General features: G+C 36.1%; 1 protein-coding gene across 18 annotated transcripts in view; it reads left to right on the top strand.

Annotated features, from left to right (window-relative positions):
* The window catches only part of dlg1b (discs large MAGUK scaffold protein 1b), a 124,459-nt gene that overhangs the window by 13,222 nt on the left and 83,777 nt on the right, over positions 1–27,460 (top strand). For 9 of the 18 annotated variants that reach the window (XM_051125150.1, XM_051125147.1, XM_051125146.1 and 6 more), the window contains exons 3-4: positions 2,390–2,553; positions 7,039–7,110. In XM_051125150.1, the coding sequence (XP_050981107.1) occupies positions 2,390–2,553; positions 7,039–7,110 (236 nt within the window). Of the gene's footprint in view, positions 1–2,389; positions 2,554–7,038; positions 7,111–11,313; positions 11,494–27,460 lie in introns of those variants that run through there. The other 9 variants (XM_051125217.1, XM_051125165.1, XM_051125269.1 and 6 more) reach the window with 2 other exon arrangements.

Genomic DNA, 27,460 nt, shown 5'->3' with positions numbered 1-27,460 from the left:
TCTCGCAGTTGGGTGCTTGGAGATATGCAGATACTCATAGGTTGTCAGGCGGGTAGGATTTCCTGTCATTGCATTTGGAACAAAAATTGAATGAACATTTTATGGTCCTGAGACTTCCACAGAACCTGTTGATATCCAGGCTATGAAGAGACTTTCAGCCAGTATAAGAAAAAATGTTTATGAAAAGCATTACATACTCTACCTTTAATATAGGGACCATAAAATGCTAGATCTAAATTATTAATAGACATAAGACAAATGCTCACTCTGTGTTAGTGGGAGCTTGGTTACAAACCTGCAGTGGTTTTTCAGAGGGGCTGTGAAGTCACTGGACTCTGTATTTCAAAGGGAAACCAGAGATGAGGGAATCACCCCCACCAGCGTGCATTATAAAAATATTTATTCTCATTGCTGTGTAGCTCCATGTGATCCAGCATGTATTTTCAGACCTGTTACCCAATCTCTGACATGCATAGAAGAACTATCCCTCTGCTATTTTCTCTCTCGGCCGAGTGTTGAACAGCATAGCCAACCACAGCACGCCATTCTCTTAAACAGTCATTTCCCCTCTACTTGTGGAAGAGACTAGTTCCCTAAATTATTTTAAACCGCACATATGCCTTTGTGTGGATTGCTACTGTTCGTTTGATTTTTAAAGTGGTGTGAGCTTCTGTCTTATCTGCCCTGTGCATACATAAATATGCACGGTGTTTATCATGACTAGGTGGTGACTTTCAAATAAGTGCTATAAACGTTCAGAATAAGTTCCTGTGGGGTCCATCTGTTGTTTTTGTTAAAAGCATGCTTCCTGGCCCTTGTATCATTACGATTGTAACCTGATGAATGTTGTAACAGCTGTGAACGACCTTTAAATCTCCAGTGACCTCCAGCTTCAGTCCACACTCTTGTTTGTAATCTTTAAACTGATGTTCACTTTAGGATGTGTATTCAGAGATGCGTGCCATTAGCTACTAAATCACATTAGTAAAGAGACCCTGATCTTTAATGAACAAGCATTCACAAGATTTTAGTCTGCACAATAAATGTGTCCTTGAATGACCTTCAAAACACTACTATCTATCTTAAAAATACAGTGCCCACCTAAAAGATATTTAAACATTAAAGACACAATTAAAAATATAAGTGTGTCATATTCATAGTTAATGTGATAAACTACACCTGTGGCTGCTACACCCTATGTGAATTTGAGAGGAAAGATAGATCTGACTTCATAGATCCACTAAAAAAAAATCACACTTATACTGGCGGTTTAGAATTAAAAGTGAAAATAACATTTTTGAAATAAAATTGTTTATGCAGTGAAATCCATACATTTGCATGGGGCCTAAGTGTCCTAATATTTTGCGGGGCCACTGTATCTTGCTTTTCCTGAATAATGTCTTTTTAGTAAGCTTTCTCAGATATGGGTATTCAGTGTTTCCCCTAGGATCATGGCCTTGGGAGGGGGGGGTGGGGTTGTGGTGTTATGGGTGGTGCGGCAAAACACTCACACAAACACTTCATAGTGTTTATATGTTTCTTTTAATTGCAGTATACCAATATATTATAATGTCTGAACAATTACTGTACAATAACTAAACAACTGTACACTGAACTAAACACTAAACATCAGATTTATTTTAATATGTTAATTATCCACAAAGTGTGCAGCTTTTGTCACTGCAGTGTATCTTTCTATCTTTCTTACTAACTAGCTAGCTATTAATTAAGCAATTTATTTATCAATTCGTTCATTCATGCATGTGTGTATTTACTTACTTACCAAGATCAGTCTTGTACAGCCAGGGGGAGTATTTCCCCTCTGACAGCCAAGCTGGGTCAAAACCTGTCGTTCTGTGGTGGCTAGACTTTTGCTGCTTGTCAGGGGCAGGACATGCAGCACTTGGGCTCTTTTCTGTATTTTGATTCGGAGTAGGAAAGCTACACCGGCTGCTGCTCGCAGCAGAACACGTGCTGTCATCGTCACCACCTTGGGAGCGTTTAAAAAAACGCGGATATTTTTGCCTGCTGCGACATACTCTCCGACGCGCGGTCTCTGTCCGCTGGTGGGTGTGTGTGTGCGCGCGCATCGGGGCGGAACTCCGCCGTGCGCGATACGGAGGACAATTGTAAACGCGCAAACGTTGAGACAGAAATTACATGCCATCGTATAAATAACATAATGCTATTTAGTTTAATAAAAGAAAAAAGCACAGACCTGTTATATATAAATTACTTCTGTTGTTATTCGACGAAAATAAAATAAAATTAACTTGACCTTCAAGGGGGGCGGGGGGTGCCGTTGGGGGGGCGGGGCGCCCCCCCTAATATAATGGTAGGGGAAACACTGGTATTATAGAAAAAAAGGAAATCTTTTCTCTTTTAACAGATATCCAGGAATTTTACGAAGTGACCTTATTGGATAATCAGAAATGTGGGGAATCAGTGAAAGTGCCCGATGCAATACCCCCAGTGAACCTGTGGGATTTCTCCAGCATTCAAAGCACAATGGTGACTTCAGACACCCTGCCCAGCCTTAGCACCAGCATAGAGGTAAGTGTGCATTAATTTCAAATCATCTGAATTAGATCACTGAATAGAGCTCTGATTTGTTTATTTTAGGTCAGCTTGATGCTTTATTTGAAACTTTGTATGTCATTCGATGTCTGCAAACACTCTCACAAACATCTCAGTGTAAAAACATTTTAATCTTTAAAGAAATTCAGAAAATGGTATGCTACTTGTTTATCACAAATCATGAAACAAGTCATGCCTCAACATGGTCATAGCATTCAAATAGCATTCAGAATACAAAGCTACAATCAAACATGGCCTGTGGTTGATTGACATGTTTGTTGGGATTTAATGGCAGTCTTAAACTTCATTTGTAACTGTTCTGAATGGGGAAATGGGCACATGTTTTGCAGTCACACCCTCTATGTAATCATCAGTCAGGCTTTCTGAGAAGTTGACATCCTGCTTTGCATGCTATCACAAGTATCATTGATATTGAAATTTACTGTAGTTCACCTACTGTATCTACAGGAAATCGTTTATAGATTGACACTGTCACAGAAACTGTTGGAAAAGACACACTATCCTCCTGGATTCAGAGAGAACATATTGGTCTAAGTAGCTATGCGTGATGCTGTTGAAAACAAATACAACAAATGGATCTTTACGCTCTGTGGCTCTAACTGCAGTCTCTGTGCATGCTGTTTGTGCACTTGAATATTTTAGTAGCAGATGTTCACTTTCCCTGATGCAGAGGAACAGAATACTGTACTTATGCAGAATAACCTAAAACAAAGCAATTTTTAGGCATTAAATGACCTCTTAAAAGCATAACAAGATAGATAAGTTGTGACAGAATTGCTGCATTAACACATTTTAAGTAACTAAACTGAGCAAGCAGTAAAAATAGTTTTTTGAATGTATGTGTGGACATACAGAAACCCTCAGGCTTTTGCTGCTTGATGTTTGCTTAATGTGTCATGAAAACTGTTTTAGCACTGGTCATTTCTCACCACAGTTATAAAAAATGTGGATAAAAGTGGACGTGGTAAGCTCTGAATGGGAGAGGAGAAGAAAACACAACAGCGTAATGCACTGTTGCGCGTTACTCACAAATGTCACAAAAATGAACAAACATATTATGTGTGGTTTTGTATGCTCACAAGTCATTACACACTGATAATTTTATATCTGTAATTTAATGGTAAATGGCAAATATCACTAGTAAAGAGTTTTTTTTTTTTGTGCATTTCTAATCAAACTGGAATTTTACGCAATTATGCACAAAGTGTGATAATATAAAGTTTATAAAATATTGTTTTTTTTCATGTTAGCCATGAAACTAGCTTCATAGCAGTAAATTTATATTCCAAAAATGTTTCAAGTGTCATTCCACCACAAAGTGCCAAAATGCTTTGAAACACTGTACTGACAGAATTCTCTTGTGATATACAAGTACTGTATGTCCATTATTGTACATCGGTAGTAGACAAAATACTGACAGTGAAAAGTACATAGGACCAAAGTGCCCATATTGAAGAAACACTCCTGTATGACTGAATGTTTTTTATGGAATTTTTAGTTTACTTGCTGGACAGATAAGCTTTGGAATTCTAAGGTAACTCCAGAAGTTTTGCAGAGTTTCTTTTTTTTTTTATTGTTAAGTTTTACTAAAGTTTACTAAATGTTTTGCCCTATTATAACATCTAACATAATTGTGAACAAACTAAATGGATCAAAAATAAGCAAACGTTTTGTACCTAATTTCTCATTTCTCGAAAACGGCATGAATTAATCGCTTGTCATAATGAAATTGAGGTTGGACAGTGACTTGTAAGAACAAAACCGGCAGCTGCTGTTGCCAGAATAATTCTGTAAAAGAAAAACAGAAAAATGTAAAACAACTTTACAGAACAAACTATAAATATTTACAACTGAAAAATGTAAAATAATAATAATAATAATAATAATAATAAAAAAAAAGAGCATAACCGCACTGCTGCAGTACTAAACTTTTGTACCTTTGTACGGTTTTGTACCTTTAACATATACTGACAACAACCATAGTAACATAGGTGGTAAAAGGAAAGTCACAAAGTTCATCTAAAGTAGCTTTTCCACAAGCTGAAGTAAATACTAATACGAACGTGCACTGTGTCATACACACCGATTTTAAAAAAACAAAAAAAAAACAAACAAAAAAGGTAAAGCCATGGTCACACACTCTGTGTCTTTTTAAGAAACATAATTCAACATATAATACATTCAAAATGTAAGAATATGCAGTCCACTCCACTTCTGGAATTCCCCATCTCCAATTCTGCAGATTTAAACTTAGCATTGTTTTATTTGAGCTCACACTGGGTCATACCGATTTTATATTAGTCACACCTTTACATGACACGAATTTGCAGATCCCCAAAGAGTTCGCTAACTTGAACATCGGAACACATGAAATTCGCTTGAGCTTACCTTTCCTGTCTCCCACATTTGCATGCATATGAATGGAAGTCAGTGGAATGAAAAGTGTAGTGTACCCACCCCCAAAAAGGAAAAAATGAAAATTTACTGTTAATTTACTCACCTTTAGGCCATCCAAGACATAGGTGACTCTTTTTCTTAAGTAGAGCAGTAAAGAAGTTTTTAGCTGAAACCGTAGTCCTTGGTGATTCATAAATTGCAAGCATTTGTCTGTTTGCCTGAGGCTATGAGTTACAGGTAATAATGTTGTAAATAATGTACAGATTTTTGCACAGACCAAATGCTTCAAAAGACTTTAATACATCATCAGGAGCCACAGGTTTTAATGTTGTGTTCTTTGATGTGCTTTGTTTTAATTCTCAAATATGTGTAGCCACTGACTTGCATTTTATTAATGACCAAGGACCATGGTTTCAGCTAAAAATCTTTTTTACTCTTCTTTTTTTTTTTTACTCTTTTTCTACTGAAGAAAAAAGTCACCTACATCTTGGATGGCCTGACAGTGAGTAAATTAAAGGGTTACTCCTTTAGGGTTACTCTAAAATTTTGTCATTAATGACTTACTCCCATGTCATTCCAAATCCGTAGAAGCTTCGTCCATCTTCGGAACACAATTTAAGATATTTTGGATGAAAACCGGGAGGTTTGTGACTGTCCCATTGACTGCTAGGTCGTCTACTCTGTGTCAGCGTAGCGCCAGCGGATACTCTCCAAAATGGCACTGCACTGACGCGGAGGAAACAAATTGTTTAATAAAAACATTATTTTTTTTTCTTTGCTTACAAAAAGTATTCTCATTGATTTATAAAATTCAGATTGAACTACTGATGGCAGATGGACTATTTTGATGATGTTTTTCATACTTTTCTGGGTTTTAACAGTGGTATTTACATGGCAGTCAATGGGACAGTCACACACGTCCCAGTTTTCATCCAAAATATCTTAAATTGTGTTCTGAAGACAAACAAAGCTTTTACAGGTTTGGAAGACGTGGTAAGTGATTCATGACAAAATTTTCATTGTGAGGTGGAGTAACCCTTTAATAGCAAATTTTAATTTTTGGGTCAACTATCCTTTTGATACACATGACATAAATAATGCAATAAACATTAATTTTACAAAGTAAGATTAAACATGGCACCCTAATGTACCTAAATAAGAAAAAGCTAAGAAGGAACATTATTTCAGTGAGAAATATCAAATATTAAGTATCACATAGGGAATTCTGGGAATGTCAGTTTACATTTTTTCATTGTAAATGATAGGATTGTTCTTTTTACTTCCAAAAACTATAAGAATATTTTACTTTCAAAATTACATCAAATTTCCAATTAGATCTATTACAGATTTTCACCGTATGAAAAGATTCAAACAGCATGTTAGACTTAGATGTGTAAAGCATTTGATGTTATATGTATATTTGTAGCTGGACCAGTCTGTTTTGGGAAGGCAGTTGTCACAATACCACCACCTGCCTGCAGTGTGTAGACATGTACAACACGAACAGCCATTTCTGAATATATTTATAAAAGAACAGACTATATTGTTTATAGTAAAGGCTTCACACATTAGCTTAGTTTGAAAAAGGACCTTTATCGATTAACTAATATCCCACTAACAACATGACATTTTCAGAATGATTCGTGTCACAAAACAAAATGTTGTTTATTTGTCTGTGGGTAACTAAACTGATCTGGTTCTATAAACTGGTACACCTTTATATCTCTACAACTCTAAAATGGGAGCCCTGGAGAACTGACTTGGAATGATCTGTCTTACCATTAATGCAATAATCACTTACTCAGATTTATTCTCATTTGTCTTCCACTGTAACTTACAGTACTTTTTCTAATATTTTGTTTTTATGCAAACAAAATATTAGTGGCTTTTTTTTTTTTTTTTCCCAAGCTTTTGAACTTCAAACTAGTGGAATATAGGTAATTTTACATAAACTTACCTTGTAACCTAACTTGCTGTGTATTTCAATGTTCTTTTTCTTTTCCCTCTTGTTTCTTTCTTTGTTAATAAAATGGCCACTCTCAGGACTCTCCCCTTCTAAATGAAATCCTTCATGTGCTCGCTAAAGCGAAATCCTCCCCCAGTGAGCTGGACCAAGTAAGTATCATACCGGCACGGGTCTGGTGGGTTGGGCATCCCCCATGGCCGCATGTCTGGGCCGCTCATTTTCTCCTACCTCGTTCCCCAAGCCTTGTTGATGGGGTTTACTCCAAGAATAGAGGGACTCATGTGTCATTGCTCTCCATTCATTAAGGCTCGCCTTATGGTTCTGCTGTGGACGAAGGTCACAGCAATATCAGTGGGAAAGCAAGTTTTGGTGGCCAAGCTGTGGGTGGCATTTTCACAATTCTGAAACTTTATTCAAAATGTGTTAGCTGCATTAAATTCACAATCTCTGAAGTGTGACATTAATTTCTGAATGTCATCAGCTGGATACAGCAGATAACTTTTTTTTTTGTTGTTTTTTTTTTTTTTTTTTTTTTTAAATAATCTGTGGAACTGGACTTAAATATATATTTAATATAATTGTGAAAATGTCAGTTTGGTGTTTTAAGTTTAAAAATCTCCTTTTACCAATGTGTATTTCAATTTCTTATTTTTAATACCGAAATGTGTATTTTGCATTGTTGACCTTTTGCTTTTTGTGTAGAATGATTGTACCTTGATGACCTTGTCGAATTAAAATTTCACTACTGACCCATTTCACATTTCTATTGCAGTAATTAACATCGCAAAGTTTTTAAATATTTTATTTTTATAACACTCTACTTTGTCTTATATTCAACAGTATAAAATTACTAGCGAAAACATAGTAAACACTAATATAGCTGCTGAACTAGTGACTGACGTGTGTCAGAAATAGAAAGGCAAGTATGTTTACACCGAAGGAATTAGTCTTGGTGACAGGGGCTTCTAGTGCAGAAAAGAAGTATGGACATACTGCAAACATACATAGGAATATGACAACAAAAAGTCATAGAGATGCAATAGTGTATTTCTCTTTCTGCTGGAGGAAATTAAAATGGAAGTAATATTTGCTAATATTTGCTATGATCTCCCATGTATACCATATCTCCCATTAAATGTTATTATACAGTAGTTCACTTTCATGTTCCAAGCTTGGAATTGTGGGAAAAAAACAAACAAAAAAAAAAAAACAGGTCAAGGCAGATTGTGGGGTCTGTGGAAGCTAGAGGCATGGAATAATGTCAATGTTTTTTTTTTTTTTTTAAACATGGCTAGTTCTTCTAAAAATAAGATAAAACTTAAAGGTGCACTATTATGCAGAATTTTCATTCAAAAAAATTTATTGTAGACCTATACAAAAATAATCCCTCTGAATCATTACTTGGTATTTGTGTCTGCAGAGACACTTTAATCAATTTATCAGCAAGTTAGACCGCTGATCTGTTATTATCGATCAGTGAGCTAGACTGGAGATGGGTAAACTGCTCGTAAATTACAGCCAGTCATCTAATTATTAGTGTAACTGTTCATTCATACAGTGTTCTACCAGCGAGAGAGTGTGAGGTCTCTAATTTTTGTCATAATTTTCGTCAATAACGTTTTTTTCACTGTCGAAAATGCATAAAAACAAGACGAAAATGTTAGGGAGGGATGATTTAGAAAGAGATTCACTCATTTTCAAAATTCTGACTTTATTCTTATTCTGAGATTACATCTCACAATTCTGATAAGAAAAATCAACTCGTCATTCTCTCTTTTCTGCTCGGCTTAGAATCATGAGTTTATATCCCAAACTTCTGGCTTCTTTCCTTCAGAATTGACAAACTCGCTATTGTTGAGTTAAATCAAGTTATTATAAAATTTTAAAGCATCATCTGAATTGATCTGCAGAAGGTTTTTGGCTTGAAGGGTTCTCACACAGTGTGCTGTGCTCTTGACTAAGTGGAGTTAGGCCGCGTGTCCACCAAAGTGTTTTTCCTTGTGGCTAGCGTATTTTCAATTGTTCTCAAAGGGAACACCACGTTTTTTAAAGCGCCAGAAGCGTCCCGAACGCTGAGCGTGTTTTTTTTTTTTTTTTTTTTTTTTCCTCTGCGCCAAGAGTTGAAGAATGTTCAACTTTGAATAAAACGCTGTCATTTTCTGGTCAGCTAACCAATCAGAGTGGAGGAGGGGTGGGACTAGTACCGACCACCATGCTCATACTACGACTGAACAACATTGGAGAAGTTAATATTGCTTGTCTCCGAGTATTTATGTCTTTAACAGATCGAACTGCCAGACTACCATAATATTGTTATAAATAATTATGCTTAGAGGAACATTTCATTCGCTATGTGTTTGCCATTGCTTAAGCGGATATTTTGTATCATAACAACCACAGCGTCTCAACGGAAAAAAATTGCTGTGCTCTCAAGCGCTCACAGCTGAGTGTTTTCAGCAGAGCGCCTGGTGTTTTTAGATGGCAAAAAACACTTTGGTGGACACACAGCCTTATGTCACATTTTAATAGCTTTTATGATAAAGATTTACACTGAGATTTATAGCATGAGAAGGTGAAATATGTCATAATTGTCATAAGTCTTAAGGCTAGTATTTACAATGAAAATGTGCAATGTACGAAATAAACATGAGTAAAATGTTTCCATACATGCACTCAGGAAAAAAAGAAGGTTTTCAGAACACATTTTGTCCAATTTTACTTTTTTTTTTTTTTTTTTTTTTTTACAATTTTAAGTCCTAAAGATATGCAGCATTTTTTTTTTTTTTTTTTTTTAATGATCTAGACCAGGGGTAGGCAAGTTCGGTTCTAGAGAGTTCTGCAAAGTTCAGCTCCAACCCTGAAGAAAAACCTTTACCTATTCTGGTTTGACCTGTTTTTTACTCCATAGAGACCTATACACGGGGTGACGAGGAGCTAAGTTTGAATGTTGTTTATAAACAGCAATTTAAAATTTCCACATAGTGCACCTTTAAATGCAAATAGCTAAATCGCTCCCAAGTATTATGTTTTTAACACAAAAATGTTGAAATTACTTGTGTTTAAAATGTTAAAAAAAAATTGTATGACTCCTAAAAATTACAACGCACATGCGTATTTGTGGTCTTGTTAATGTCAACGTTCATTTCACAAGTCAGAGGAAATGTGGGCTGTTTCAAAGTGCTTCGTATTTCCCCGGGGCCACGGTCCAGGTTCAGCATGAACACCACCACCAGCACTATTTTGTTAGAAACTGGGAAAGGGATGTTTATTACCCAGTGTTCTTTTTGTTTCCTTTGATCCAAAACCCTTTATGCAACTCTGTGCACTAGTAGAGGCTGCTACTGAAGGGAAGGTCTAATCACTGTGCACATCAAATATTTATTCTTACACTGCATCAGGACAATCTACAGTATGAGCTATATAAAGGCTGCTTTTACACCGTCGGCTCAGTGTTAAAATGTGTGTGAGGTGACTGATGGTGGGGCTGCATCTGCTGGGAACATGCTTGAAATCTGCCAAAACACTTTCTCTGTGGGGTGTCTGGATTTCTCTCTCCTGTATGAGTTGTCACTTTCAAATCTGTACTTGTCAGTCTTTACAGGATGTGGCACACTCTGTTGTGAATGAAATAATATTGCAGTGCAAGTTTTCTATGTTCAGAAACTGTAATTCACACTTACTCGCATGATAAAGTTCAGGTAAATTCCTAAAGTTTTGATTGTCCTGAAGAGTCTTTTCTGTTTCAGCAAGGCCATTTAATCAGACAGTAGTGACAGCTATGCAAAATGCTTGCACTGATATGAGTTATTACCCTTCTGGGATCCATGCAGTTCATGCAACGTCACTTTAACGTTTTATGCTTGCTAATGTGTTTTTTTTTTTTTTTTCTTTTTTTTTTTACTAAGTATTAAAATTAGATCTATATCGCAACGCAGCATGGGCATGCAAACATGCCGCACTAGATGTTGATATCGCGGACCACTGAATTTTATCTTTCATTCGCGAAAACCCACCATTCGTTTTTAGACCCTGACTCTTTTGTAATACATTAGTTTTTCTGTCGTAGTTTAGTCTTTTGCGCAGAATCCATAAATGAGGACAAGGACTTCTAGAAAAAGAGAAATTGTCTCCAGCGCTTTAAATAAAACAGTTTTGATATTCGCAAATAAGTAAAAGCATTTACTCTGCAAGGTTTCATCAGTGAGAAGCTTGATGAAGCAGCGTGAGAGCAAACCCGCGTGGTGATGCAGCACGCTTTCGTTTATGCTTTCGGGAACATTTGGAGACGCGTGCGCATCTCTCTCTCTCTCTTGTGAACTTCACTGACATGGCCAACATGGACAAGAAATACAAACACGTGGATCGCTGTTATTTTACTTTCGGTCCTTAAGGAGTGGCTGTGAGATCCGCATTTATTGACGGATTCAGCGTGATTCTCATTAAAGAAGAGAGTTGCGAAATGAGATGCTGAGAGGCGCCAGGTCTTTGTCCGATAGGAGAGAATGGACTGCATTTGTATTGTTACTACCAAGGTAAGCGCACAGATTAACGGTCGTTTACTGCGACCATCGGAGTGAAGGCATTTGCCGCATTTTATAATTGTTATTAATTCGGTTTATTGTTGTGTACATACTATAATAGCCGTACTTTACTAATTAGGTAGTTATGGCAGTCTTATGATCTGAACTTGTCCTGTTTGAGCACCCCGAAATGCATTAAACTTGAAACATTGGTACCAGCCTTCTGTATTGTTAAAAGTCAATAAACCTCATGCAAGTTTACAACGTCATAATGAAAGTTTATACTAGCCTATTTTGTCGTTTAGTTTCTTTTGGCAATAGGGTTGTTCAGCCAACACTGTAATTAAATTTCTATGTGGAGACGAAATCAGCCATTGACAACCTATGTTGATTGACCACTATTTAGTGTCCCTGTCTTTGCCTTGTGTTTAACCAGTTTTCAACATCACCTGTCTGGTTTTCTTGGCATCTTATGGTTTCTTGGAAACTTATGGTTTGAGACCAAGTTTGAGGCTATGTGCTGTTTTTTAAACTTGTTCCATCAAGAATTAGTTTCATATAGCATCCCCATATTTCAGCGTTAGTGCTCTGCTAATGTTTTTTTTTTTTATTTTCTTCTGCCAAGCAGAGCTGCTGAGCCTATATGATCCAGAAGCAGCCAGCCTGATCAGAGACATCACATCTTCATTCTTCATTCCTAGTATCCTTATGTAGCACCAGATAAATACCACTGACTGATTATTTTACCACTGGTGTGATGTCCCGACACTGGTGTTTCTCATTGTACTGTAGTTCAGTTCTTTTGTTACAGTGCTTAATGTCATTTTGATATATTCATAGATGAGTGAACACTCAGTTGCTCATTTTTTGCTGTTTTGTTTGAGAGAAAATAAGATGGCAGCAGGATGTCTGGACAACATCTGGCAATTCTGAATGCAAGTCTTTTCCGCCCTGCTTTAATGCTGTTTATCTCAAGGGCCTTGCAGTCATATCTTGACCTTCAGGAGGCTGACGTCCTGTCTTTGATCTGTGGGCTGAAGAAATAGCTCTTGTTTGATTCATATTGGCCTATGACAAATTCATTTATCAAAACAAAATATGAATAGCATTTTTGGTCCCTTCTGTAACAATAATTTATTGTATGTTAAACTGATTTGAGCCTGTACATTATTATATTTAAAAATGAAAACTGATGTGACCCTGAACCACAAAACCAGTCATAAGTCGCACGGGTATATTTGTAGCAATAGCCAACAATACATTGTACGGGTCAAAATTATCGATTTTTCATTAGGATATCAAAATCATTAGGATATTACATAAATATCATGTTCCATGAAGATATTTAGTAGATTTCCTACTGTAAATATATTAAAACTTAATTTTTGATTAGTAATATGCATTGCTAAGAGCTTCATTTGGACAACTTTAAAGGCAAATTTTTTAATATTTAGAATTTTTTTTTTTTTTGCACCCTCAGATCCCAGATTTTCAAATAGTTGTATCTCGGCCAAATAATGTCCTATCCTTTTAGATTGACCCTTATGACTAGTTTTGTGGTCCAGGGTCACATATTAGAAAGTACTGCTAGGCAGCATGCTTGATATTTTGGATATATCTTGGTTTCTCTTGGGAAACAGGACAGTATCAGGCAGTCATTGTGATTGGGCCAGAACAGTGGCTGATGTGTATGTACTTAATTTCTGTTACATTTTCACCCATAGCTTCAGATAAATAAGTTTCCTTTTTTTTTGCCGTGATCACATAAAATAAATTTTGATCTTAATGCATCAAATTTTGATTTAATGCATTAAAGTTAAGACATTGGTACTAGCTTTCTGTGTTGTTGAAAGTCAATATATCTCTGCTCATGCAAGTTTACAACGTGATAATGGAAGTTTATAGCCTATTTTGTCATTTAGTTTCTTTTGGCGATAGGGTTGTTTAACCAACACTGTAATACAAATTTTTCCGTTGTCTAATGTCAATGTAAGAAGCACAGCTCACAAAGAAGTCACTTTCAAATGAAAACTTGAACGCGTTGTGAAAACTTCATGGGGAAATTGTTCACCCTCATTCGAATTTTCGATTGAAATTACTATATTTTACCGATGAACACTCGCGAAACAATGGTAAATGTGACTGCACCTTTACAGTTTGTGATCATATCTAACTGACTGCCCCCAGTTGCAGAAATGTAGCAAAAACGGTGTCCTGACTGTAATCTGCACCTTTGATGACTATGTAAATAAAGTTGGATTGCACTGCAGAGTGCAAGCTAGAGCAGTTTATGAGCAGTTTGGTTCAGCCTGGAGTAATGTTTTGCACTGAACTGAACTCACAAACCGCTGTTTATTTCATTTCTGAAGAGTTATGGTTATCATTTTTTTAGCTACAGTGTACGTACATTTATGATCTCTAAATATAGACTACTCAAATGACATTTCGAAGTAAACCGATGAATAACCTATGAGCTTCTGTTGTCAGAAATGTTGCAGATGAGGCTATTTTTGCTCGAGAGCATGGTTTGTGTCCCTGTTTGGGAATTCTCAAAGAGTGCTCGCTTTCTGTCTCTTCCCCTTTCTCCCTAACCCCTGACACACCCGCCCCTTGTTCTGAGTGCCTGGTTTTGAGGCGTCACAGAGGATGGGCTCCAGTTGTGTGCAATGACTGCATGTTTTTTGCATGCATGACTGCTCATGCTCATGTCTCCTCTGGTCGGTGCCAGCCTCAGGGCATGTCAGACTTGCAGTTAAAAGCACATAGATTTCCATGTGGGCTTTGCATCGACTTCACCCAGTACCGGGAGACAAAGTCAAATAGAAGCTTTTTTTGTATACATTCTTGGCTTTCTCACAAAAGTTTATTATATTATCATGGTTGAGTAGCATTTTTCTCCCTAAACTACCCTCTTAAACATTTTCTTTGCCTGCTTATCAAGTTACTGACCCTAGCATCCATATGATATTTGCTTGTCAACATTATGCACTCTGAAACATTCAAATCAGGGTTTAAATTTTACATGCTTTTAATAGTCTGCAGGCCTGTTAAACTCAGCTGTGCCAAAGAGCTCTGTAATAAAAACTAGCCATAGACTCGCCTAAGGCATTAAACAGACACAAGTAATTCAGCTCATTAATGCTTGTGTATGCAGTTTAAATCTGGTTTAGTGGGTTGTGTGGGAGTCACTGTAGCGTAGCCTGCATCAAATGTCATGCTACGCATTATCTCAGTCCACGCAAATAAATGACTCATTGGCTCTGATATGGACCGTTCCCCTGTGGGTATTACAGTCTGCGCTAATCACTTCCTTTAAATGTACAACATCTTTGATGTCGGTCTGCCATGACTAGTTCTTGATAATATCTTGAGAGGTCTCATAGCATTAATATATTAAAATAACTGAAGGAAGCACCATTGTTATGTAAATGTGAAGTGCCGTACTGTATCATGTAGCTGATGTCTCTCAGGTCCCTCTTTCTTACTCTTGTTTTTTTTTTTTATGCATGGTGATGATGTCAAGCCTTTTTTTTTTTTGTGCCTTTATGCTGAATTATGCATTTAGTGGCTCTGTGATATCAGGCTGGAACACAGTATTTCCTCTTCTAAAAATACGCTGGTTGTTTTTGGGGCCAAGAACCTACTGGTCAGCTCTGATGGAGTAATACCTCTGTGTACTAACAGGATAAACCTAGGTTTAAGGCTGTTGGAGTAAATGTAAAAATGTAGCTCACAAAACCACATTCTGGACTGATTTGGAACCACAACGTTTTCTTGACATTAGCTGTTAGTCCATATGGGCCCATTAGCTCTCAGTGAAGATGTGGTGTGACGAAAGGCATGGCTACTGCTGAAAAAGGCACAAGCCCTCATGTGGTTTTTTATCTGCCTAGTCTCTTGATAAAGCCATAAATTCACTCATGGTGGGTTGGATTAATAGTGTTTTTGAGTGTTCTTTGAATTGTTGAGTTTTGAAACATTATATTGTGAATATACAGAGCTTGATGACAAGCCTTGACATGTGCTTGTCTTTTTTTTTTTGATTGTTTGGCGTATGTAAATGTAATCCATTCTGAAGCAAAAGTCTCATCACTGCTCTGTGAGGTCTTTAAAGGGGTCATCGGATGCTAAGTTCATTTTTACATGCTGTTTGATCATTAATGTGTGTTGGCAGTGTATGTACAAATCTACCCTATAATGATAAAAATCCATGCAGTGGTTTTTAATTAATCTGTAAAAATAATATCCCCGTTTTCAAATCGAGCCATTCTCAGATGCCTGTCGGTGTGGTGTCACACCGACGGAGGCCGCTCCCTCGATAGTTGATTGACATGAGCGTTTTACCTTAGATCAGCTGTAACAGTCCGCCCTCTTTGTTTCAATGCCGGAGCAAGGATGTAATAATGAACATAGTGGTCGTCATTTACTCCCGACATCTGAGCCACTGAAGATGCAGTAGATTACGTTTGTTTGTGAAGGGAATGCACCTCCTGATCTACATATATCCGTCTATGTTCGCGTGAATCATTCATGATCCAGCTTCACTTACAGCAGATGTGAGCATAAGGTTTTTTTTTTTATGTATCTTTGTGATCGCCTTTCCTAATAATGTGCTAGTTAGCAAGTTTAGTGGCTAAATGTGGCTAAAGTAAACAGGCTAGTCTCTCCACAGAGAGAAGAGAGGGGCGGGGCGAGCAGAGCTCATTTGCATTTAAAGCAGCCTCGTCCAGAATGAGATGATTTTTGCAGAGCTCATTTTGGCAAGGTAAAAAGGGTGTTGTTTTACACAACCATTGAGAATTATTAACCAAAGTATATTATAGACTTTTCATTAAGACCCTAAAGAATCATATCAACTATGGAAAATGGGCATCCGATGACCCCTTTAATTAGCATTTTTGTGATATTTGCCTTAAACTGATTTCTAGGACACTTTTTAACTTTATGAAGGGCAATATTTTCCTAACCTTAGTAAATGTACGTGGCATTTACATCAAATTCTTACATTTTAACAATATATTCAGTTAGAATATATTACTCTGTATGGTTGTTACCATTCAAATGAAATCGGTAACAACAAACTCCATCTTTCCACTACAGAGGAAACACTGAAGCTGCATCGAAAGTGCCTTTTAGATGTATTTATTCAGACTGTTTAATAAAGATTAGAGGTTCCATAAATGTATTTACACAGTAAAATGGTGTATTAACAATGTTATAAGATTAATGTTTTACTTATTTTAACATGTAAATCTGAAATTTTGGAAAAATGCAATACTTTTAAATATGAAACCAAACCACCAGTAGGTGGCGGCAGGTCACTTTTTTAAAGGGAACTCCACTTCCCGAACAACAGTTTATAAATAATTTACTCACCCCCTTGTCATCCAAGATGTTCATGTCTTTCTTTCTTCAGTCGTAAAGAAATTGTTTTTTGAGGAAAACTTTTCAGCATTTTTTTCTCCATATAATGGACTGCTATGGTGCCCCGATTTTGAACTTCCAAAATGCAGTTTAAATGCGGCTTCAAACAATCCCAAATGCGATTGCAAACGATCCCAGCCGAAAAAGAATGGTCTTATCTAGGGATGTGACGAGATTTTGTGGCACGATTAATCCTTAAAATATGGAGATCTAGATTCAAACACCCACGCAACAATTGCTGAATGACAACAATTTAGCTATGTCTGTTTTACATCGCCAATGTCAGTGGAGCGTGAGAAGCACATTTTGCCTCTGCTCATGTTAATGAATCAGAGGGTCGGGGTAAATGTGAACACAGAAAGAGCAACACAAACAGTCTTTTCAACCACATTATAATCATTATTTCTGTGTTACAGATATTTAAATAACAAAAGTACTGGGATAAAAGTTTATAGTTTGGGTATAAACACTTATTGTCTACAGTAGCGATCAAAACGAAAGTATCTTAACGTGTATGAATAGTAACGCTTATCCTCTTCTGCCAGGAGGTGGCGACAAAAAAAGTATGTCATTGAATCATTCATTCAGGAGATTTCAATAGTTAAACAAGTCTTAATAAAGTGAGACACTGACTCCTTCATTGAATGTTTTTTTTTATTATTATTATTATTATTATTTTGTTTAAATGCATATGTTTTTAAAAGACTTAAGCAGTGAACAGTTTGTTAGAATCACTATTAAAATATGTTATTTTGTTTAGTTTTCTAATCTTTTTTTCTGCATAATCATGAGAGAATCATGGTCTCCAAGTTATTAAAAACAACTGGGATTCTCAAATTTATCCAGAATCGTGAAGCTCTTGTTTAAATGTTGTTTATTACTGCATATAATTCATTAAAATGGAAGTTTAATTTCATAAAGTTCAAAATGCACCTACATTTTTTTGCATTTTGCCTTTTTCAGTTTCATCATTGAGGATTTCTTAAGAAAAGTTTAAAAATCTCGTCTCGTCTCGTTCTCGTGAATCCAGTCTTGTGTCTCGTCTCACGGGATAAGTGTCTCGTCACACCCCTATTATCTAGCGTAACGATCGGTTATTTTAATAAAACTAATACAATTTATATACTTTTTAATGCCAAACGCTCGTCTTGTCTTACTCTGCCTAAACTGTTTTTGCCTAGACCGGTTCATTACAGTTAAGGTATGTCGAAAAACTCCCATCCCATGTTTCTCCCTCAATTTAGAAACTGTCCTATATCGCTGTTTTACCTTTTTTGTTAAGGGTGTTTGATCTTCTTTGCATGTTCACGTTGCATAGACTGCGTCGGAATTTCTGCAGTGATGTAGGATGATTTTGAAATGATTTTTGAAGTTGAGGGAGAAAATACGATTGGAGTATTACCCTAACTGTCTTGAGTCAGAATACACAGAGTTCAAGGAGAGAAAGGCAAGACGAGCGTTTGAGATTAAAAAGTATTTGGGAAGTAACAAAGTACAAATACGTAGTACGTAGATTTTTCTGTTATCTGTACTTTACTTCACTATTTATTTTTCTGACTACTTTTTACTTTTACTCCTTACATTTTTACACAAATATCTGTACTTTCTACTTCTTACATTTTCAAACCAGGTTCGTTACTTTAGTTTTAATCAGCATTTGGTGGATTGCTATTCCATATCAAATCTCTAATAAATCATGGATCGGTTAATCTAATTAGGCTCACGTGCTTCACATCTCCACCAAACGGTTTCTATCAGAGTAGGCTAATCATTGCAAGTGACTCGAGAATGGAGTGCAAACGCCCGGGTGGATCATAGAGGCAAAACTACTGACCTGTTCAGGACTTAAAGTGCAGGCCAGCTTAATCTGTAAACAGGCTGCTAAGAGTTGCTAGCAGTTTAATGCTTAACTAAGTAAACAAAGACAAACCTACAGCAGTACTATAAGCGAATCTAAACTAAATTACTGTCATCACTCAAAATACTCTGTGCTAAAGGACGTCATTATTATCTACTGGAAAGTTACATTATTAATTTAGCAAACAAATGTTATAACTATACATACATAATGTTATAATAATAAATTGTTTTGTAATACGTTCAGAGGGAGCTAGGGCAGATAACAACACAGCCTTTATGAAAATTAAAACCAAAAGCCATGGTTACTGTAGTTTAAACCATGGTAACCACAACTGAACCATGGTTTTGCTACACTAACAATAGTCTAACCATGAGATGCGTAGTAAAACTGTGGTTGTAGTTAAATTTAAAACAGATTGTAATCAGTCCGCCCAACACAAAACAAAACAAAACAAGGTTAGTATACTTTTACTGTAATAAGCCATGATTAATTTTGGTAAGAGAAAATATGGTTCATGATAATGCAATAATGTGTTCAGTATTAGGATTTTTCTGTAAAGATATTGTCATGTAATCATTATTGTACAAATTTTGACATTTAGGCAATTTAGAAAATATAGTTTTCTATAGTATTTAAACCATTTAAACCATTTTAAGGTAAAACAACAACACCTGGTCATAATGTGATGCTAAATTGAAGTTAAATAAAATTGTTAATAGAATATAATGAGGTGGTTGTTTTGCAACAAGGTGGAGACAGTTGTGCTCATAACAGTAAATGGCTGATGGGAAAAGTGACGGGTACAAGAAAATTAGTGATAATAGGCAAACACACACAAAGTGAGATGCAGAGAGATATCATGGAAAATGAAGAGACTGAAAAGAAAAATGGAAGTGAAGGTGCAGTTCAAGAGAGAGCTTTTTCTTATTCTGCACAGCCCCAGCCTAAGGTTTTAAACATTTATTTAAATGTGATGGCCATACAAAAAAAAGATAGGGTTGTCCATGGTTTCAGAATTTGTTGTGGGTGTATGGGATGGCCTGGATGAGTGCGAGATTTCCCGGCCTGAAATTTTGTACCAGTCCAGCCCTGTTCTACATGGTGGATATTTAGCCTTGATACATTATTAGCTAACAAATTTTAAATGTAAGTTATTTTGTATTAATGTGTCAATATGACGTGAGGTCCAGTTACCAGCATGACACTAAAACAGATAGTAGTAATGGGTACATTTTATTTGAGTAGATGTCTGAGCCCATGTTTCTTTACTTTAACTTAAGTAAAAAAGTGTCAGTACTTCTACTTTTACCAGAGTATTTTTAAACATGAGTATCTGTACTTCTGCTTGAGTGAAAGGATGTGTGTTCTTTTGTCATCTCTGATTATTTTAATGAAAATAACCGATCGTTTTGCTAGATAAGACCCTTCTTCCTCGGCTGGCATCGTTTGAAGCCGCATTTAAACTGCCTTTTGGAAGTTCAAAATCGGGGCACCATGGCACTCCATTATATGGAGAAAAATGCTGAAATGTTTTCCTCAAAAAAAAAAAATTTCTTTACGACTGAAAGAAAGACATGAACATCTTGGATGACAAGGGGGTGAGTACATTATATGTGAATCTTTGGTTTGGAAGTGGACTTCTCCTTTAATCAGTGAGTCAGTGATTCAACCAATTAGTTCAAACGGCTAATTCATTCAATAAAAAAGCAAGTGACTGTCTTTATGAATGGCTTACTGAATCACTGACTCACCTGTTCAAAAATGCTGAATCGTTCAGTGATGAAACACTGCTGTGTGTTGCTCGGAGATGCGCGACTGTTCTGTTGTGGCTTTGCTTAGAACTATTTTGGTTAGCAAATGTAAGTCAGTTAATATTAACTACTTGTTTATTGAACTACTGTTGTATAAAATCAGTGGCACATTTGCAATCGTTCTGGTGCTTGGTTGTGTTGATGTTGCTTACCTATGTCATATGTAATATACAATATTTATCTTTTTTTTTCTACCGCAGTATGTTTGTTCATGTTTGTTTCTTTGTGTGTGCTGTTGCACCTATTAGTTTTGATTTTTTCCATGAGTGAGATGCAACTGATGCAACTTTGATACTGTCCATTATCAGTCACCCTTTACACTGAAAGTAATAAAATCAGAATCATTCTCACCAAATTTTTGGTGCTGCCCTAATTATTGTTTGTTATTGATGTTTTAATCAGGTTATTAGGAGGCAACAGTCACTGTCTAATATGACAGTAATACATCTCATTAGTAAGAGCAGTTTATATAGGGCTGTCACTGACGATTATTTTGGTAATCCAGTAATCTGTTGATTATTCTGACAATTAATCGAGTAATCAGATCATTTTTATATATATATATTTTATAATAAAAATAGACTTAATTGAACAATTAATACATTACTTAAAATTACTTAACATGCATATATAATAGCAATGAGGCAATACTTAGTTCAAATAAAGTATCAAAAGCAAGTAATCATATGGTTTTATTAAACAAAACTGTTAAAATACATTATGTTTTATAAACAATAAAGCTAATGTACATTGCACATTATAACAAATGCCTGCAGAGGGCACCAACGGCCGGACAATTGTTTTTACACTTTACTGCGCAATCTAATCCTTGTTTAATATTCTCTCAGCCACATGTATTCTCCTGTGTTTGCGTAGTTTTATAAATTATTTACAGTACAAATCTGATGAAATAGCACACATTGCGTTCCCAGATGATTGTTATAATAAATCCAATCTCGTAACAACATGCAGATATGGAGGTCGAGACGCTCCACACATGTAAATGTTAACAGTTTGTGTAGCAGCATTTACTGTGAATAGAGCCACTCTGAGACACACTTACTTAACCTACACGCATGTAAACAATTAAAGTACATATATTAAACCTGCAACGCATATGATTATTTAATTGAATTGTAGCGTTTGTAAATTCTTAATAGCATTCTGCTTTATGATTTTTAAATGGGTTTAATATGTGGAATGCACCACTTCTGGTATTTTGCCGATTACTCGACATGGGCAAAATGCAATTGAGGATTTTTTAAAAATCGAATACTTGTATAGAATTGAGGAATTGATGCAGCCCTAGTCTCAAAGTAGAGGTTGACCAATAGTGGATTTTACTGATAACATTACCTAGGTTGGACTGCACTGCTTTAACATTACTACACCATGAAAATGTACTGTGCTTTTTAAATATAAATAAACATTAATATATTAATTAGACCAATAGCTTGATCATTCATGTCTGTTCGTAGTGCATTAACCAATGATAACAGACACAACTTCAAAAACGCTTGATGATTATCTAATCCAAACAACAAAATATGTGTTCGGTGATGATAAAAAATAACTGAGACCAGATGCGTTTATGATGCATTTGTTTGTCTCGGCTGCATGGACATATGCTTTCTCGTGTCTCTAGCTTTAAATATGCACATTTGTTTTTATGGATAACATGTGCATAACAGTCATGACATTTAACTTTTGGGTTGGATTTATGTGTATTTTTGTCACATTGTTTTAACCGCTTGAGGGTACATAATAGTTAGCGTTCCCAGCAATAGACGCAACCTGGAAAAACTTTCGGTATGTAATTTTGCCGATAACCGATTGTTCCAGTCCCATTGTCCATGTCTTACTAAGTTAAAAGTTGATCACAGTCTTAAATGAGAAGTCCACTTCCAGAACAACAATTCACAAATAATTTACAAACCCCCTTGTCATCCAAGATGTTCATGTCTTTCTGTCTTCAGTTGTAAAGAAATTATGTTTTTTGAGGAAAGCATTTCAGGATTTTTCTTCATATAATGGACTTCAATTGTGCCCCCCGATTTTGAACTTCCAAAATGCAGTTTAAATGCAGCTTCAAAGGGCTCTAAACGATCCCAGCCAAGGAAGAAGGGTCTTTCACACGGGACGTGGCGAGTGGTGAAATCGCCGCGTGGCTGCCGCCTTCTCTTGTAGTGGAAGCGTTTTGTGCCGTTGAGGCGGTGTTCGCGACGCGGTCTCGGGGTGGATGTTGCCATAGTTACAACTGTCAAGGTTACATTTGTATTTACTAAAAACTTTTTTTTTAGTAAATAGAGTTGTTTTTGAGGAATTGCCTTAAAAGCATTAAAAAAGAATCTTCTTCATTTTCAACTGTCCGTTATATGTCTGTTCAGTTAAATGTTCAATGATTGGTTGTTAGTAATCTGTTCACTGATTGGTTAAAGCCGACGCGGCTACCACTGCCACTCAAGATAAAATATTTTTGTCTTTGGTGTCGCCTGCCGCGAAGCACAGTGCTCGTGGATGCGGCAGGATTTTGGGTGCACGAGCACCGCTTGCGTGCCGCCTCCACACCACATGAAAGCGCCCGCGGCTTGGCGCTTTCCGCATGTCTACCATCGAAAATGAACTAGACACTCACGACTGCCACGTCCCGTGTGAAAGGGCCTTTAGAGTGTATGTTCAGAGTGTCTGTGGGATCAAATGAAATCAAATTTTGACATGTTTGGCTTTTAGACCATGCCTGTTAGCACTGAGACCATATTTGTGAGTACACTCCTCAAAGTTGACAAATCTTTTAGCTATATATGGAAAAAAACAAAATCAAAAACAAAACACAATTCTGATGCAGATGTGTATCTTTAACTACACATTTTCTTATGAATGACCCACTCAGTAATGATAGTGACTAGGTTTCATGAACCTTTAATGCAGAACAATTGCGTAATTTTGAAATGGCCATGACTGAAAGTATAACTTTTTTTTTTTTTTACACAAATACATATAATAGAGGTTTAACAATAAATCGATTTGTGGATCAATTATTTTTTTATTTTTTTATTTTTTTTGCAAATGCACCGTGGTTCTCTATTCAGTCAATTCTGAGCTTAGTTTTTAACAGCAGATAGCACTGCGTGCTTTACGAACAGCTGTACTCTGCTTGCATCCATTTCCTTACACATACTTCAGTTGAAGCTAAATCATTCATAAGTGTTCAAGCATTTTCAAACTTATCAAATGTGGGCTGTTTACATATTTATAATTTGGCATCATAGAAGCATAAAAGCTGAGGTGCAAGTACATTTAAAAATATACATTACTCAACCGAATACACAAGCTCTCTTCTTTGTGAGGATTTAAGAGTGCAGTTAAAAACTAACCGAGAGCACCATCTGCTGTTAAAAACTAAGCTCAAAATCGATTCCAGAGAGAATCACGATGCATTTGAAAAATCTAATCAAATCGATTTATTGTCCCTGGAATTTAATAACCATTTGTATCCACCTTTTTAAATGCCTCATGACGCTTTTTGTGAATTATGGAAGTAATTTATGCTGTACTGTAAACAATCAGCCAGAGGATCCCCTCTATGGCCGCATTAAGCATTTTCAAAAACTAGGTACAATGAGGTGATATTCTACTCACCCTTCAACCTCTGAACATTAATTGGAAATTTTAAAGGATAAATGCATTAATTACAGTAATTACTTTCAACAGACCTTGATTGATCCCAAAATCTTGATTATATCCATAACAATATAATGGACAATAAATATTATTGTTACATACATTGTCTTAATAAAAATGTCCATTGACATTAACATTGAGTGATAATATTTCAAAGTGATTTTTTTTTTAATTTTGACAAATAACAAATATTGCATTTACATACTTTATAAACATTCCGGTAAACACTGCTAATAAGGATTAAAAGTGAAAAGGGGAAAGATTTTAAAGAATTTGTTTGAAAACAAACCTGGAAAGAGATGTGAGGATTTTTGGGGAAGAAAAGCAAGAGTTTCTTATTGCATTTCAAGTTAATTATTTATGGGGTATATTGTAAATTAAATTGGAAGGGCAGACCCCAAATGCACAGTATTGTCTTTTTCATATTGTTACAGCAGAATACAAAGGAAAAATAAATTAATTAGGAGGAAAAAAGAATATAGCGGATTAAAAAGAGCTTTTGCCATAGATATTCTTGTTACACCAGGTCACATTAAAAGGTCAAGCATTACATTATTCTCTTGACGTCTGAAAATAGAACATGAAGAAAAATTTACAGTTCATTCAGTCAAACTGACAGATAAGAGTTATTTGTAGTGCAGCTTTATCATTTGAAATTATGCGTTTATATCTTTTTGAGTGGAACTTTCCCAAACTGGAAGAGCCTCCCATAATTTAAAACACAATAGACTTTTGTTTCAGTCTTTTTGAGTGGAATTTTCCCAAACTGGAAGTGCCTCCTATTATTAAAAACGCAATGGACTCATTGGGAAAAATTTCGATATTTCTCCCATATCAGACCATTGCCTCTTTATGTCATGATGTAATTTTTGCTGTGTTCATATCATGTTTCAGCAATTTAAAATGCAATGTTGCATTTAAATCTAGCCTGATGGGACTACAGAAAAGGAAGCTTATCATTTGCTTTGTTTGCCAGAGGGCTGTTGTCCGTATCATGGGAGTTTGAACGGGATAGAGGACTCTTCTCTTGTGACCTGTGCAGTGCAGCTGCTGGCACCTCCACAGAGACCACTCCAGTGTCTTCACTTCTCTCAGATCATAAACAAATTCATTGTGAGGACAGTCATGGGATTTCTTGCTCCTTATTAGACATGCCCCACAGTAACATCACTAGGGATCCCAGAGGTTCTTTCACATTGCTTTGTGTGTATTTTTAGAGTTAGAAAAAATAAGTTGTTTACTTAATTTATTCCATTCTTAAAGTGAGAAAATTAAGTTTGGCAATAAATGACCAGCGCTCTCTTCCACCCTCAATACCACAACTGAGGTGAGACCCTTGAACAAGGCACCGAACCACCAACTGCTCCCCAGGCACCGCGGCAAAATATGGATGCACGCTGCTCTGGGTGTGTGGTAACGTTGTGTGAGTATTTGTTCACTACTCACTGCTGTGTATGTGCACTTGGATGGGTGTAATGCAGAGCACAGTTTCTGAGTATGGGACATACTTGGCCACAAGTCACATTCTTTTTTATTTCCTTTTTTTATTTATTATTTTTCAGAAGTAAAAAATTTTCCCAATGATCTGCCTTTTAGGAATGGTAAATAACCAAAAGAGACTTATATTTTTGTGTATTAATTACAATATATAATATATAAATACATACATCCTAACAGCCAATATTTAAAAAAAAAAAAAATTAAAACTAAATTGAAATGCTTTATTTACAACACATCTGAAATTAAATGCCATAACACAAAGTGAGATGCTGAGAGAAAAATGTCCTAAACATAATACGTGCTTTATAATAATAATGTCAGACTAACTCAGCAATTCAGACATCACTGAAGGTGTGGCGGCATATGCATGCTTGTCAAACAGATGGAATGCAGTCATTTTAAACTAAACTAAAAGGTAATTTTTGCTAAATATTTTGCATCCAAACGTGGAGGAACTTTAAATCTCCCATTTACTACAGCACCGTAAACTGCAGTATGAAGAGTTGTAGTCAGTTGCTGCAGTAATTACAGACTTCAGATTTTAAGACAGAGTCATAGTTTTTCAGTAAAGTGTTTCATAAAAAAGAAAAAAGTTTTTGACTTAACCTTTTTAGCATTGTTTGAATATGGTAAGATCACCTGTTTGTGTTCATAAGCATAGCATGCTTGACAACATAAAATAATTTTTAAAAAGAAATTTTGTAGCTCAGTTTACATTGGGTTTGCAGTGTGGATAGTCTGCTTGATTCATTTCTTAAATTATTTGTTAGTTTGGTAACTGGACACTGTAGGTAAGACACTTGTGTTCATTTGCGTCCCTTTTTTTGAGGGATTAATTGAAGGAAGGCACGTCCAGCTTCTAGTAAATGTAAATGTGTGTGTGTGTGTGTTTATGTTTGTGGTTGTACTGTATGAACGGCACATGTTTGTTTCTAACAGTAATCTAATAGATCCTCTACTTTTATAGCTTGAAGTTACATGGAATCTCTCAGTGTCATTTTTTTCTGCTATGTGCGGCAGATGCAAATAGAGCATATAAAGAAATCAAACTCAGCAGCAGGTTCATGAGATATGTTTACAGTCCACAGGGTGGAGCTGTGTGCATTTATTTCATGCTCCCCAAAGACAACATACTTCTCTGCCCATCACTGCTTCGCTTTCAGGTGGAGGTTTGCAGACAAATCCTTGATTACATTTGTGATATGTTTTAATAAGAACCTGATTAAAAAAATTAATTGCTTTGAATAGAGGGTGAATATTAAGCCCACTGTGTCACAGTCTTGGGCTAGTAATGAGAATTGTGCTAAATTAGGTTTCACACGAAGTGCATACGTGATCATTAGAGGCTGAAGCTGTGAAATGCTTCACTGTAATTGTTTGGAGTAAATTGTTTCAGAGTCCCCTGAAATGTTCTAAACAATCTGTACTTCGATTCGTTGCCAAAATTAAGAGTAGTATGTCAGTACTTTCCTGTCACCCTCTACTGTCCTGTTCATTAAAGGCACAAAAGTCAAAAATATAAATATTTTTTGAGCTTTGAGCAGTTGTTGAGCTCTAGTAATTTTCTCCCCTTCTCTGAGGTGATTCCCTATCTGCTGTCAGAAACCTCTGACCACACAAAATCACCCATCAGAAGTTCTGTCATTCACCTAAATCAAGTAAACCTGCTCTCAGAGACAGAGATCTTCCAGAACAGCTAGTA

The sequence above is a fragment of the Labeo rohita genome, chromosome 2 (genome assembly GCF_022985175.1).
Source record: "Labeo rohita strain BAU-BD-2019 chromosome 2, IGBB_LRoh.1.0, whole genome shotgun sequence".
Classification (NCBI taxonomy): Eukaryota; Metazoa; Chordata; class Actinopteri; order Cypriniformes; family Cyprinidae; genus Labeo; species Labeo rohita.
The sequence above is the reverse complement of the archived record's forward strand: the minus strand, read 5'-3'. Positions and strand labels throughout refer to the sequence as shown.